The 16083-nt window shown below is 37.8% G+C and overlaps 2 protein-coding genes across 2 annotated transcripts; one reads left to right on the forward strand and one right to left on the reverse strand.

The window, feature by feature from the left end:
- Window positions 1–433: 433 nt before the first annotated feature.
- On the reverse strand, window positions 434–12008 carry kctd9a (potassium channel tetramerization domain containing 9a). Its single transcript, XM_041788611.1, has 12 exons — window positions 11838–12008; window positions 11413–11534; window positions 10783–10826; window positions 10602–10698; window positions 8119–8177; window positions 7890–8018; window positions 7339–7406; window positions 5043–5138; window positions 4804–4953; window positions 4424–4529; window positions 3642–3775; window positions 434–1957 (listed from the first exon to the last, which is right to left on the reverse strand). Exons 1-12 carry the CDS (start codon window positions 11883–11885, stop codon window positions 1841–1843), a joined length of 1170 nt encoding a protein of 389 aa, XP_041644545.1. The 5' UTR covers window positions 11886–12008; the 3' UTR covers window positions 434–1840.
- A 464-nt stretch (window positions 12009–12472) lies between these two features.
- ankrd39 (ankyrin repeat domain 39) lies at window positions 12473–15123 on the forward strand. The gene is made up of 4 exons (XM_041788651.1): window positions 12473–12851; window positions 13654–13757; window positions 13837–14040; window positions 14145–15123. Exons 1-4 carry the CDS (start codon window positions 12749–12751, stop codon window positions 14289–14291), a joined length of 558 nt encoding a protein of 185 aa, XP_041644585.1. The 5' UTR covers window positions 12473–12748; the 3' UTR covers window positions 14292–15123.
- Window positions 15124–16083: the final 960 nt, after the last annotated feature.

Raw genomic sequence — 16083 nt, forward strand, 5'->3', positions numbered from 1 at the left:
AAAATGGGTCGTTCTGAAGAGCTCAGCGACTTCAAGTGTGATGCTGTGATGGATGCCACCTTTGCAATTAGACGGTATGTGAAATTTCATCCCTGCTGGATATTCCACAGTCAACTGTAAGTGATATTGTTAGAAAGTTGAAGCGTTCAAGGGCAACATTAACAGCCATGAAGCGGATGACCATGTAAAATCACAGAGCTAAGTCATGGTACATAAAAGTCACTAGCGCTCTGCTGATTCCATAGCTGAAGCAATGTCACTTTTTTCCCCAATATTGTACAGCCCTAGTGCCTTTTGTAGTGGTAGTATGTCTGTTGATGTTTGATTTCTTCTATCTGGTTTGCATTAACACTGTAAAATGCTGCACACAAGCTGATCTTCAAGTCAAGTGAAAGAGATTCAGACAAAAAAAAACCTCTGGAGACTCTTTCTTCTTCATAGCAGTTTATTTAACAGTCGTTTATGGAAATATATTTCCACGGTCGAGTGCAATATTCATAGATAGGGACGCATTCCCGAACTTTCTGCCTCAAACACAAACCAGCCTTTGCCCCATATTGCATTTAGTAAGATGTACCAAAATAAATAACCATAGCTCTTCCATTGATTTGACACGACTTTGATTGCCTTCATCATTCATTCTCACAGGCTGGGTACCTTCTGTTAAAAGAACTGAGTGAATATAGTATTGCATCAGAGCAGCTTTGAGCTACAGCGAGAGAAAACAACTCTTCACACATGCAAACATACTGAGGAGAGACCCTCGACTAAACAGCTGACGACACCTTCCTAATCTAGGAACGATTCTTTTGGAAGTCTTTTTTTTTTTTGGAAACACTGGATTTGATTTACATTAAGATTACAAGCACCAAATGTCTTTTGGTGAAAAGGTAGAACATGTTACAAGTTAACACACACATGTAAAGAAGATCAAAGCATGATTAAGTGATAGACGTGGAGAAAACGTCCACGCTTTAACGACACGTGAAAATGGCTTCTTCTTAAAGCACACCAAAGTGGATTATTTTCTCAATGTGACATCTGGAAGGATAATGAATGTCATACATAAACATTACAATAAATGCATGCAACTGTGGATCGCTCACACAACAGATAAAAAAAAAGAGGTAGATTCACATAGCGCAAAACAAGAGAAAGCTTTTTAAGAACAACTTCTGAAAACCCCACAGCTGTAAATCACGTATTGCATACCTAAGCTGTGTTTAAAACTAGCCTGTCGCATAGTTTTATGTTGCACTAACAGCACGTCAAACCTTTCAGGCTCTGCTGTCGTTATGGCTTTGGCTTGCATTGCTTCTTTTAGAATATGTTGAATCCAGCAAATTTAAGTAACACACTTAAAAACAGGAACAAATATCAGCACAGTTATTGGTAAGTGACCTCTTCTGGTTCTGCTACAGCAGCATCAGTGAAGCTCTGAACTTCACTGCACACAGATTATCTGATTCAGACTCCCGTTACCATGTCAACAACATAACATGAATATAAATTATGTAAAACATGAAATGTGTATAGTCACTGAAGAGCATTCAAACACATCAAAATACACGAGTAACATTATTTCTGTTTGGTGATAAACGCAGCTGAACATTTAAAAACATGATCCTACCTTACAAACATACATGGACAACCCTGAATAAATTCTAGTGCAAGATATTTAAAGCTAACATAATAGACGGTAGGTGGAATGCCAGGGATGTGCATACAGGTACCTGTGCTGCAGACAGGTAAAGATTGAAAAGTAGGGGAATATATTTGAGGAAAAGAGCATTAAAGAAGCCAGCTGACGTTCACACTGGACCTACGGGTTTGTGCCCATTTATCTGACGCTCTGAGACATGTGCAGAGGGGTCAGCATCTCCTCAAAAATGGCTCCTTTCACATTAGACCCTCTCAGGTTGGCCTCCTGGAGATCACAGCCGGACAGATCACAGTTCTGCAAAGACGGGAGGATTAAGAAAGTCATTTTAGGGCTGACTTAAAATCTATCTCAGTGATTTTTTCCCTTTGTGATGGCTTGGCTCGTGTCTGGGTATAAGATCATGGAGAAAATGGACTCAGACTGAGCTGTGGTAATTAAATTTCTCAAATCCTTATCACCGTTAGTATCTGACCGTTTCCTTTAAATAATGATCAACTGATTAAGGAAAGCTGTAATAACGGCAGATGTTCAAAAACTTAAGTTGACACGTAAGTTTAGTTTCTATTGCCCAATCATCAATCTTACACCCTCTGATATTCACATTACCATCTTAAACCGCTAGGAAAGAGCAGATATTCATACTCTTAAACAGTTCTAAACCTTTTTCTCCCCTACTCGTATCTAAGTAAAGCTGAGCTCCCTCAGAGGACCCTCATGGAAAAAATAGAAATCAATTTCAACTGTTTTCATTGACAAAACGTCAAAATAATAGGCCTAGTGACACTTGTTCTTGAAAAACAATATTTGTATAAACTATTATTGCGACGGTGTATAAAGGCCACTCTGGAAAAGAAAATGATGAAGGGCATCTATTAACTTTAAAGAAAAAACTCAAAATATAAAAAGTCATTAATTTAAGAGAAAAAGACTAAAATAAAACATTTTTACTTTAAAAGTCGTAAATGAACATGAACTTTTAATTTTAGAGATTATAAAGTCTGAAATCCAACCACTTTTATCATTTTCTTGTACATTTTTTGCCTTTACAATGTTTTAAATTCATGATCATAAAAACTTTAAGTTTTGAGTTTTTTATGTCAAAATTTAAGACTTTTTAAACTTGGAAACTTTAATTTTTTCCATGTAAACTGACAACTTTTCAAACTGAAATTCTGAGTAGGTTGCCTTGTAAATGTAGACTTTATTATCTCAAAAATGTATATTTTGTTTCACTGTTTTATTACAGTGGCCCTAATATGCTGTTGTAGATCATGTTTCTAATCCTGATTTTACAAAAACACATGTTCATCTAATTTTGACAATATTATAGCAGACAGCGTCCTGCCCTGCCACATAAAACTTCAATTTTATCTGGGTTAAAGTGCTCGGTACTTCAAGAGTCGATGACCATGTCTGCTTTACATTTATTCTTTGAATCAGAGATGGCACGCATCCCAGAGCTTAGTTGACATTTTTATGTCCAAAAAACAGTCTCACACCTGAAAATATTCACCTTGCAGTCATAAAACAAGAAGAAACTCAGAGATGTTTGCAAAACTTAAACTTAAGATCAAAATATCGACATCTACCTACAATGTAAGTCCACCCTAAAATGAGCTTAAATTGCAAATCGTGAGTAAAACTTCCAACAAGAACTATTTCATGTATCTGAAAATTTTGCCCAAGCACATCAGAACAAAAACATAAACCCTGAAATTTGTATTTCAACAAATTACTTTATTGTACCCAGTGGATGGAGGTTCATGTGTAAGATATAGGTGTTCTGCTGCTTAATTCTGTGATAAAAACATTTTAACATCTTGGATGTAGCAGGAACTTACAAACATAATGATCAGACATGACATACTAAATAACTAATGAGGATCTGCATTACCGAGTCTTTTTAGGCTGCTCGATAAATAAGATGAGTCAACATGAGCGTTTTCACACATAATCCTTCTTCACCACTCAAACTCACCTCCAGATCAGTCCCTGCTAAAGTGGCTCCCCGCAGGTTACAATTCTTCAGCTTTGCATTTTTCAGAGTGGCCACACGCAGGTTAATTCCTGTCATCTGGCTTCCTTCCATGTCGACTCCTTTCAGGTTAGCACCTGATCACAAAAAACATTTGGTCAAAGAATAACTAAAACCACAGATGACTTTTTCCTGCTGACAGTCTTTTATTAAGAAGACTGGTGGCAGCTGAATAACAGGGGTGGTCAATATTTCCAGAATATTTAAGAATCCCTCCATCAATCAGAGACGTCAATCTACCCTGTGGGGCTGTGTGTAGTGTCATTATTTTTCCTGGGTTCTCAAATAAACATGTTTTTCTCAAAACATAATATACAAACTTTTGTCTTCTATGGCAGCATTAACCATCGTTTCACACATGTTAAGTCTACCTTGAATGGGTACATCTACCATCCTCTCATGCCGCTCCATGTCCTTTGCATTGTCTCAGCACTCGCTGCCTGTGCTAACAGCTCAAACTGACTAAACTCTAGAGGAGGGAAGTCCTTCTCTTATAACTACATTCCTGTCATCAATGCTACTTCTAAAATTGGCACTCACTGCAATATTACCTAGCTAATGCTGCTTATTGCTTTATGATGTGTGTGTTGTACAGACTGTATGATGTTGCAGCTGATGGTGAGAGTACAAAAGAGTGAGTGGGTGTCTTATCTTCTCCTGCCCTGTCCACGATGTTCTAAAGGGATTTTGTATTTTTTTTACATTTCATGACAGATTTCTCTCACCTTCAAGGTTGGCCTTCAGTCCGGATGGATCTTCAAAGTTGCATCCTTTAAGAGAAGCACCCTCTGCATTGGAGCAGAGCATCTTCACCCCCTGTAAGTTAGCACCCTTCAAAGACAAGCAGAGTGATGTGAATGTTTTAGTGAGTTCATACTGAATGAAACCACTCAATGAAGGCACGTTAGGTGTAAAGTTGGCAAATACATAAAGATTAGATTATTGTTTAACATCCGGAAGGCTGTCAAATATAAATAACACAAACATTTTTTCTAACAAAAACAGAGAAATGTTTCCTTCCCACTGAGAGTTGCTGGGTGCATCCTTTCCTGTTAGCATGACTCCTGAAGTTCTTATAAGAAAAAAAAAAAACTTTCCCACTTACATCCAGGTTGGCTCCTGACAGATCGGCCCTCTCCAGATTAGAGCAGCACAGGTTGGCATGTGTCAGATTGCAGCGACTCAGATTGGCCATCTTGAAATTGATGTAACGCAGATCAAGTCGTGAGAGATCAGCGCCACTGAAATTAAGACCCTGAGAACCACAAAACAGTAGAAACGAAATCATTTATTTGATACAATGAACTGGCGGGAAAACATAAACATCATTTTAATAAGCCGTACCTGACAGCGGAGCTCTGATTTGGTTGGTGTTGCCAGAAGAAAACGAACAAACTCTTTGCGGCAAATGGGTGAGTGGTCCTCAGGTGGCTGTGAGTTCTGTTTCAATATCAGAAATAACTGATTAATTCCCAGAGAAAAAGCCAGCATTAGAGTTGATTTTTGCATCTAATGCAGGCAAGAACTGATAAACAAATAAAAGAAAGAAAATTATGTATATATGTGAGTTACACAAATCTGCATCACAATAAACAGTACATTTAAACAAATAGAAATCAATAAGAATAAAAGCAGTATGTGTGGATTTGCATGAAAAGCTTTGAATAGCAGAGTACACTGGGTCAATTTCTGGTTTGATTCAGTTTAATTTAGCATGGTTTGGTACAGTAAACCTTGATCTTGCTTGCATTTCTACTACCAATGGCCATGGAGCAAGAATTTTAGCAAAGAGATTCTTGTCATTTGGCTTTGCTCAGTAGTAAGAGCCACTCTTTCTAACAGCTCTTCATTACAGCTTTTTCTTGTCTAATAAAAAATGGAAACCGGCTCATAAACGTGAGCTGGCTCCTGTCATTCATAAGACAAAGCTGGCTCTCATCTGGGAACGACATATCACTACTTGGGATGCACAATATTATTGGCATGTTTTGGTTGGAAAGTTAATCAATGGTATTAGCAGATATGAAAATTTACAGCCAATATATAGTAAAGCCCGACCGATATGGGATTTTTGGGGCCGATGCCGAGACCGATCTAGGGGGCTAAAAAAAAAGCCAATATCCGATATATCGGCTGATATGTGAAATAAGAACATTGATAAACACAGGATATATACTGTACATGAACACAAATTCTTATATTTATATTTGTTTATTTCACAAAGATGCAACTTAGAAGACTTTAAAATGCTGTATAATTGTCTTTTATTAGATAATGGTGGACATGTGAATTAACAGTTGCATTTATCATTGTTTATTCTCTACTCCTGCATCTCGCAACCGGTCGACTACAACTCCCACAATGCTTTGTATGTCAACAAATATGGCTGCCCACTGAAGAAAGTCAAAGTACATCATCGAAAATGGATTAAAAATGGATAAAAAGACGCTTTTTCATCAGATGTAACGCTGTGGATTTAATCTCCAAAGACCTCAAAAAGTCACCAAAGTTCCGGGCTCACTACAACAGCGTCCTTTGGAGCTACGGAGACATCGATGTTAGCAAATGAACGGCAAAATGGTCAGCTTTCAGATGAAAAAAGGAGTAAGTTTCTATGACAAACGGTTCAAAAGTTATCAACGTTTTTATAAACTGTGTCACATATTGTTGTATAGGACAACACTGTCCTCAGAGACTTCAGAAAGTCAGCCAATTCCAGGCTCACTAGATAACGTCCTGTAAGGGCTATGAATGCTTGGAAGACATGATTAGAAAGGCAAAACAGAGAGCTTTTACGGATCCGTGCTGTGTGAGCTCTAAGAGTTAATATATCAGCTACATATTGGCCGATGTTGATCTGTGATACGCTATAATCGGCCCGCCGATCAATCGACCGGGCTCTAATATATAATCTGTAAATATCTGCCTTATGTATGAATATGTTTGCTGAGTTTTAGGCAGGACTAAGTCCTTTTCTTAATTCATCCTCATTTCTTAAAAATCAAAATGAGTTCTAGGGACTAAAGTCTTTCCTTTTTTGGTCATCCTTAAACTTTAAAGTGTTCTAAGGACTGAAGTTTCAGGTCTGATTTACATCTATATATTGGTATCAATATCAAACAATATAGCAAATAGAGACATATCAGATAACAGTAAAACTCCAATATTGTGCATCCCTATTCACTACAGCCAGTAAACTGTCATCTGGAATTGAGTTGTAATTTAAATCAAACCACTATAGTGCATCGTCACTTCCTTTTCAAGCATGTTTATGAGGGAGAAAAGCTGTTCAGCTCAGGAGAAAGCATGGCACATTTCAGGTTTGTCCATAATAATGGCTGTCGCACAGGAAGTTAAGATTCTCTTGACCAATCAACAGCTTGCAATCAGTCTAGCTCCACTCTTGATAGTCAGATAGGGACATTTGATACAGAGGGGTGACAGAAAAGTAAGACGGTACAGATCAGCTGTTTTGGTTCCTTTCACAACTTTTTACATATAACTATTAAAGATGATGAGCCAAACAGAACCAGGGTGCTTGGTGGAAATGCAACTTGAGTCAGTCTTGATGAGTCTTGACACCAAAGGAGTAATCACATTGCTAAAAGTGAACTATTTGGCTTCTGCACTCCGTACTTACCTTGATTAGAAGCTCGAGCTGTTCAGCAAGTTGCTCAATTCCAAAGAAGCGAGCCTCCTCGAGGACACCTTGAAAACATAGAGGAAGTCATTTTGGATTATTTTTCTACTTTCAACTTTTCAGAGCAAAGTAAACCAAAAGGAGTCACAGGAATAATTTCTTTGTCAAAACTGCTTGTTTGATAATCAAATCAATGTGCAAAGTACAAATAAATGTGTTGTGCTTAAAAAACTGTATTTATCTTTTATTGTTATTTTTTATACCTTTTCATTAACATTATCATTTCACAAAAAAGGCCAATTCACCTCCACTGTAGAACTATTTATATAGTTTTAGTGTCCGTGTTAGGGCTACCTTTGTCTAACTTCTCTCTAAGTGTAGTACCATATGTCAATATGTTTGTCTTTTCAGCGAGAGGGATGCAAAAACCAGAGTCAAATCACTGGACAAATAATTGGATTCTGATTCAGTTTTGGTGGGGATGTAACTACCGACCCTTGTCAGAGTGATTCAGATAGACAGCTTTATTCATAATTACTAGAAAAACTCACCTCGTATATTTATGCCGTCATTGATAATGAGCTGTCCGTGCCTCAGGTAGTTGAGAATTGGCTCAAAGTATTCAGGGCTGCGGTCGATCAGGTATGCTCCATGCTCGTCCTGTTTGTTCCCCCACACATCTGGAAAAACACAGAGATGGAGAGAACACGTTTGAATAAATGGCTCACATTTAAGACCATGCTTACTAACTGACTGATCCACTCTAGAGCTATAATTTACCTTTCTCTCGAAACATGTGAGCGAGCATACTCTCGGGTTCTTTGCTTACTAAGGTGCTCCTGAACACAAAACAGACACATGTGACACAGAAGACAATGAATAAAGATGAAGCTTCAACGACAAACAAACATAAATATCAGAGTTACACAATACCATAAATCTAAACTAAGATACAATACTAGAACAAAAACAAACAATATCAATACCTGTATCAATACAACGGCAACAAAAACAGAAATCCTGGACACCCAATATTGCTTATTTTTGGGCTATGAATTCCTTTGCAGGCAAACTCTTGCACACTCCTCTCTAGTACACCTATGTAATAAATTAACTGGTTTTATAGAGGGTTTGCATCTGATGTCACAGGAAGTGTGAGTGTGATAGTTGTTTTTCTGTGAGACACAATTGCACCACGAGTTCCGGCCTCTGACTTTAGCTGTTCCTAAAGGACACATAGTGCATTTTCTTCATTAGCTTTTCTTTTTTTGCTATGAGGCTTACTATCTTCTTTGTTCTTGTCACAGATTTTCAAGAGTTACTGCGGATTAGCAAAATATCTAACGCTTTCAACGCTTAGTTTAACTAAATGTTTTGTGGACCACTTTAAAAGTGTTAAAATTATCTCTGTACAGGTTAAATTAACATGGTCATTTTTTTGTGTGTAATTTACTTTCTTACAGAGGTGTGACTTTACCTGGATAAATGGGGTGGACACTGATTCTCTTGTTGTTTTTGCCAGTGAGGAAAGATCATAATTTACTGTGCAAGTCCTCAGCAGCTATTCAGTACTTAAAATAAAATTTAAACGAATTACTTATTAATTAACTTTTACTTGAGTAGATCTATAGCATTGGTTCCCAACCTGGGGCCCACAAAAGATCCTAGGGGGCGCGAGGTTTTGTCTGTTCTGAGGCTGTCAAAATTCGATTTGCAAATATTGATTAAAACCACTATAAATCTTTTTATAATCTTAAATATAATCTTTTGTTAAGAAAAGCATGCAACTGTCTTTTTTCAGGGCTTTATCAGTGAAATAATTAAATTCTATGTTGATTTTTAACGGTATGTGTCACTTTTTCTTCTCTCTTGGGTCCTGGGGGGCTCCGCTTTTCTTTGGTATATGTAGGGGGGCTCCAAGGTAAGTAAAATGGTTGGGAAACACTGAACTATAGACTCAAAGACTTTGGCTTTTACTCAAGTAAGTTTTAATTAGGGCTGGGCAATTAATTGCAGATTAGATGAAATCGCAATCTGGCCTTCTGTAATTTTCAAATCACAGAAGTTGCAATATTTCTTTAACTTGAAATGTGTCAAAATACCAGTTTAATAAATCAATGTTTTGCAGGGGCAGAGATTTTATGCACATAATGCAAACATTTAAGTGTCAATATCTTATAATGGTTTACAAAAATTCTCCTTTTTGTGTTTTATGTGTGTTTTTCTTCATCAAAATGAGTGACATAAACATGATAATGCCCTTAAACAAAGCAAATGACATCACATTTGCAATACGAGCAAAAATAGTTAGCCCATTCTATCTACAACTGATGAAGCCTAGCGTTACTTCACGAAAGTCATACCCGAGCTGCGATCAGCTGGTAGCCAGCCTCAGTTCCCCACCCCAGCCGCCTCATTTATAGCTTAGGTCTTGATGCACCATTCAGATTCATGCTACTATGGATTAATTACTTTGGGTATTACATTGTTTTCAATACACGTGGTCCTATTTATGGAATTATTCATTAAATGAAATACACAAGATTAACCCAATAATAATCACATATTAAATCGCAATATTTGAGTAAATAAATGCAATTAGATTATTTTTGCAAATCGTTTAGCCCTAGTTTTAATCACAGCAACTGTACTTTTACTTGAGTGCACTAGTCTTGCACTCTTCCACCTCTGCTGAGCAGGCATTTTGCAAGCTGAGAGTGCTGTGCATACACTTTGTTAATGCCTCAGTACTTTTTGATGTTATCTATTATTTCAATCACTGGTTCTCAGCTGCTTGAGACTGTATCAAGAACCTACGCTGTTCCCACTGGGTTTGAATATATGCTTAAAAAAATCTTGCAAACAGATTATGATACATGGTGGCACTATGCAGACATAAACCCATACATTCTATTTTCCTTCATATTCCATGATAACATGTACATTTTGGTTATTGTCTCAAGATCCTGACCCTTAAATATCTCTTGATCTGTAGATAACAGTGCTATATCTCCCCCTGATAATGTGTTTATTTCTCAGGATCTCTAGAAACAAACAAAATTGACATGTCATCAGAGGAAACTGAGTAAAACAAAATATATGCATGCAGAGCTCCTGTAAAGATACATTTTTGAATATTTTACTGATTGTAATAGCAGAGATGTTATCATTTTTAAAACCCCTGATAACAAAAAGTATCAATGCACTGATCATTTTGACAACTTAAACGAACGCACTGTTAGCACACGTCTTTTGTAACGTACCTGGTGGTGGTGAAGGAACGACCACCGATATTAAGTGTCAGCCAATCAGTGTGAGCTCCCTGCTGATCAGCTGTGACCTTGGCTTCATTTTGAGGATCTGTGAGGCAAAAAAGCAGAAGAATACAAGTCGCAATGGTTTTCACACTTTCAGTGACAGTGGGTGAAACCTGTCAACACTTACCAATAAATGGATCTCCTTCAGACACATACAACACATCATCATCTCTGTCAGAAACACAGAAAACAGTCACAGAATGAGTCGACATGCCAAAAATGAGCATAATCTTAGCACAAAAAATAAAGAAACTTGTGTTTGCCAGATTATTTCTTTGCTGTAACAATGCCTCTTGGTGATAAACTGCTACTGCTGGAAAGCCTGTCTTCTTTCTTCTTTACATGGTGCCACATTTGCAAGGAACATGCATTTGTGGGATAACCGCCAGAGCTGAGCATGTCATGAAAAATTTGCCAAATCATCTCTGCCAATGCCAAACAGCTTATTCTGTCAGCACCTGAGGGTACCAGATGCTCAAAACAAGAGTTTATAGCAAAAGCAAGATAAGCTGTTTGGCATCGGCAGAGAAGCTTTGGCAAAATTTTTTCATGGCCACAACCCACATACTCAGCTCTGCTGCTCATCCCACAAATGCATGCTCCTTACAAATGTGGGACGATTTAAAAGGGAAATAAACAGGCCTTACAATGGTATAAGATTTTGCCAAGAAGCATTTTTACAACAAAGAAATAATCTACCAAACACAAACGTCCTTACCTTTTGTGCCAAGTTTAGTTATTTCAAGTTCAACCTTACCTTATAAGGGCAATGTCATCTATGAGACCACCCTTTCCATTGTACAGACAGGAGGCTTTGATTCCTAACTTATTGCTTGCTACAGATAATAAGTCTGACAAGGTCCCGTACACTGCTACAACCTAAAAAAAGGAAAACAGAGGGATTTAAAGGATTTAAGGCCCAAAAAATAGGTCACTGCTGGAAAATACAAGATTAGTAAGTCGCAGTTAGGAAGGCTGTGTTAACAGTGACATTCACTTGGGAAAAACTTAATAAAGACAAAGACTTCCTTGACTTCATGTGACTGTGACTAATAATATATTAATACAAAAGGTACATAGACAGGGAGGTTAGCGTTATTGAGCTGTAATGAAACACGTCTCTCCAGTGGAAAAAGCCAGTCATACTGCGGCCCGAGCCCCCACACTGAGCTGTTTACCCACCTTGCCATTTTTAGACGTCCCGTTGATAAATAAGGTAACTCTTCTCATTCTTTACGTGCTTTGGTTACGAGTACTTTGTTACAATTGCTACAATAATTTGGCGTCAGCCAGCTCCCACTTTGACTGCCGATTCAAGCTGGCTAGCTAGCAACATCAGACAACAACACGAGACAAAAGACGCATTCAGGAGCTATCGGGAAAAACGGAGAGTGTGAGGTTGAGACACGCACAGAGCTCATAAACTTTTTTTAATGGAAAATTCTGGTCAGTATTTACAGATAGAATTTCAATAAATGTTCAACGTGCACCTCAAGTGTACAAAATAAAAGCTATCAAAAGCGATCAGAACTTTGAAATGGAAATGTTTGACATGTTATAAATTAATCACAAGTTGCTGTTATTAAAGATAGTTAATGACTGAATGTACTCGTTTCAGTTAGATGTTACTTCAACTTTAATTGACATTAAATCGCCACGGAATAAATGTATGTGCAGCAGCTGGATTTGTGTAATGAAATAATATATGCCGAAAATACTCCAAATAAAGCGGTCCCTGAAGGGTGTCCTCTGAGTGCTGCTCTGCTATTGGTCGGTGCGTTCTACGTAAGCACGTTCAGTTGTTCGGTTGTCTGCTGCATACGCTCAGCTGCCTTCGCTGTTTTCCTCTTCCTCTAAACATCCGAAACCCACGACGCTTCAGCTTCTACCACAAATTTAAAATTTATTTTTGTGTTATCTTCTAATTCACTGGCTTCCTAACGTTGTTGTGGGGCTCAGCAGCTCGTCCTGTTGGTGGTGGTAATGCACCACAATGTTGTTGACCACTGAATACAGAAGAAGAAACGCGGAACTGTCCGTTCACAAGTTCAGTTTTGAGACACTAAATGGGTAAAAACCTGTGAAAACATTTAATGAACACCATGGCGTCTGATAGACACCAGTGTTCGTGTTGCTCCCATCCTGTGTCTTCTCCCAGTGTTTACCAGACACTGAATGAAATGGATTTTGAACGAGGTAGGGTTGTGACAATACTAGAATTCAAACTTCTATTAAATATTAAAGGATATAAACCATCGTTTTGATTTGCATATACTTTTAATCTGGGAAATGTCGTGATGTAAATCACAAACTGCGTGCAAACTCCTGCACTGTAACAAAACTGCACCAAAACATTGGCGTACAACTTGGACAGTGTGCAGGAGTTTTCCTGGGATTTTGGTTGGATTCACTCTCTGTTGAAATAGATGCATTTTTCCAAGTTTTGTTTATTGTGTGACTTTGGGGAAACTGAGAACGAGATTCATGTTGGATGGTAATGAAAAACTTGAGTTCAGCTCCAGAAAATGACCCTTTTTATAGCAGCTTAAATCTGCAAAGCCAGGGAGAAAAGGCCGAATTGATTGTTTATTACTGAGCTAGAAAAAAGGATCAGCCATCTTTGTAATTGCTTGTAATGTATTTATGTTTTTTAGAACAGCAGTTGTATTTCTGGTGTCTTATAAAACCGATGAGGGTTGGACTTTTTGTGCATGGCATGTAAATTAAGTACAATCAATCAGTTTTGGTCCTTTAAACTCTATGTCAACTGTAAAGATAAAAAATTATATCAAAAATGTGTTAAGAATAAAGAATAATCTTAGAACAAGGTTTTCCATTATTTATCCTTTAAATTGTCAATGAGAACAAATAGATCATAAAAATATATTCGTATCATTAAAGATATTTTTGTCCTACAACTTTAAACTCTTCTGCATTTGAAACACCTAACAGATATTTCATTCCTGAATTCACTGTCACTCTTTCGATCCTTTTGCAGGTATCTGGTCTGCTGCAATGGATGGAGACCTGGAACGAGTCAAATCCTTGGTCCAGAAGGGCACTGATCCAAACCTAAGAGATGCAGCTGGGTACACAGCTCTGGTGAGACGTTTTTGGCTGTAAATGTGCTGTATCTGCAGTCAAATCTAAATTTCTGCCTTGTTTTTGTGTTTTATTGCAGCACTATTCAAGTCGCAGTGGTCATCATGTCGTATGCAAATTTCTGCTTGAGAACGGTGGTTGTGCATCTCCCCAGACACCAGGCGGTGCAACACCACTCCATCGATCTGCTTACTGCGGGCATCTGGATGTGGTTAGACTCCTGCTGCACCATAAAGCAGATCCAATGATCTGTGATGACGATGGTGCATCACCTTTACATAAGGTACTGAACTACCTGCAGTAATACACAATAAAATGTTTAAGAAAGACAGTTACATCATACATTAACCTGTGCTTTTATATGTGTCATGTTAAATCCTCCATCAGGCAGCAGAACAGGGGCACAAGGAAGTGTGTCAGCTACTTATTGAGCAAAGTCCTTCACTCTGCAGCCAGGTGAACAAGAGGCTGCAGCTACCCTACCAGCTGGCACCCCAGGGAGACCTGCAAGAACTCTTAAAACCAGCTGGGTGAAATCAGAACACTACATCAGGAGCATGCACAAGTGTTAAGATCAGACATCTCAAAAAAGACGAACACATTTTTACTTAGATTCAGTACTTTTGACTCCTTTTTCTTCACAGGACTTAAGGAAAAAGCCACTCAATGGAGCAGATTTGACACAAGATCTTTGTTTTTTGTTTTTTGTTTGTCTTTTTTACCGTAACTATTGTCCTGAAGTTGTAGCAACAGGTACTAACATGTAAACAGCAAATCCAAGTCAGAATGTTCCTAGAGCTTCTCACAAGCTCCCTTAAAACAAAGATGGCAACACTACATGTTTTTAACTCAAGAAATACAAACTCTTGAGTGTTAAAAGACCAAAGTACTAATTCAAACTGATAATTTGATTCTAAGTAAAGTTGCAGGCTCTGAAATGTAATCATATGATGAAAGCTACAAGAAACCATCTGAAACAGCGGTTCTCAACTGGTCTAGCATCAAGACCCACCATCATCTCTTTGACGACAAATCGTGACCCAAATTGTTTACATTTTTCATTCAGAGCCAGTTGTTATTCATTGAAAATCTGTCAGTTCAGACTTGAGATGGAACAAAATGTGTGATTGAATAAGGTGATTGAGACATGTCTTTCAGTAAAAAAGCACACTGTTGACTTTTTGCTGCATATGTTTTTTCCCGGCACACATGTGCGACTCACTGAAAAATGGCCTCGCTTCTCACTTTTGGGTCCTGACCTACCAGTTGAGAATCAAAGTTCTGTACGAAACTTCTGTTATTTTTGTGAAACAAAAGTCATAGTTAAGAGAATTTTATGCCCAAATAAACACAACAAAGAAGAAAATCCTGCTAAAATGAGCACTTATTTGGCTTCAGTAGTAGTTAGACAGGAAATGTCTCCGATATTGAATATGTCTGACCAAAAAATCATTAAAGCCAGTAAATTTGAAAGTGCAAGGAATAAAGATGACAGTTTGACTCCAACTCTCAGCACTGCAAAGCATGCCCCACTTGCTCCTGCTTTCCATCTCTATTTGTTGTCCTCATCAAGAAATGCATAAAAGCCCGAAATCTTTGAAAAATATGGGGGATGAAAGTAAAAAGAGGTTTGAAAAAAACTAATAAAGATTAAAAAAAAAAAACTCTTAGTGAAGTAGCCAAATATTGGCACTTTTTCAACCTCCCAACATGATAAGATTCAACATGAATCTTATCATGTTGGGAGGTTGAAAAAGTGCCAATATGATAAGATTCATGTTATTGTCCCCTCAAGGAAATTTGTCTTAGACGTGCTGCACACATTCAACTGCCACCACAGTGACAAATGAAAACAGAAGGCAAAGAACAATTCACATGTAGACACAATCCACTTGTAAATGGAATAGCTCACACAATGAAAAAAACACAAATAATACACGTTGCACGAGATCTGCATAGAAATGGTAGTAATAATAAAGAATTACAAAGAGAAAAAACATACATTTTTAAACAGGTTCAGTTTACAGACCCCATTTCCAAAAAGTTTGGACGTTGTTTTTTTGTACATATACACATATTCTAGACTTGATTCTGACAAAGTTTGGACAGGAGCATGTTTACCGCTGTGTTACATCATTTTTTCTTCTACAAACACTCTGTTGGCGTCTTGGGATTGAAGACACTAATTCAAAGTCTTTCCCATTCTTGCTTGAGAGACATCTTAAGTTGTTTTACAATGCAGGGTTTCAATTTTCATATTTTGCGCTTAAAGATATCCCATGCTTTTTCAAAGGTAGCCCGATCTGGACTGCAGTCTTTTACTGTG

Source organism: Cheilinus undulatus, linkage group 5 (assembly GCF_018320785.1).
Source record: "Cheilinus undulatus linkage group 5, ASM1832078v1, whole genome shotgun sequence".
Taxonomy (NCBI): Eukaryota; Metazoa; Chordata; class Actinopteri; order Labriformes; family Labridae; genus Cheilinus; species Cheilinus undulatus.

What these genes read in the sequence shown, in the direction of transcription:
- kctd9a (XM_041788611.1), bottom strand. Translation starts at nt 11,885, where the DNA reads ATGAGAAGAGTTACCTTATTTATCAACGGGACGTCTAAAAATGGCAAG. An exon ending in AATCAGAGCTCCGCTGTCAG is followed by an intron (nt 4,954 to 5,042) that starts GTACGGCTTATT and finishes TGTGGTTCTCAG; the next exon opens with GGTCTTAATTTCAGTGGCGC. An exon ending in ACTGAAGGCCAACCTTGAAG is followed by an intron (nt 3,776 to 4,423) that starts GTGAGAGAAATC and finishes TTTTGTGATCAG; the next exon opens with GTGCTAACCTGAAAGGAGTC.
- ankrd39 (XM_041788651.1), top strand. Translation starts at nt 12,749, where the DNA reads ATGAACACCATGGCGTCTGATAGACACCAGTGTTCGTGTTGCTCCCAT. An exon ending in TGAAATGGATTTTGAACGAG is followed by an intron (nt 12,852 to 13,653) that starts GTAGGGTTGTGA and finishes ATCCTTTTGCAG; the next exon opens with GTATCTGGTCTGCTGCAATG. An exon ending in GTGCATCACCTTTACATAAG is followed by an intron (nt 14,041 to 14,144) that starts GTACTGAACTAC and finishes ATCCTCCATCAG; the next exon opens with GCAGCAGAACAGGGGCACAA.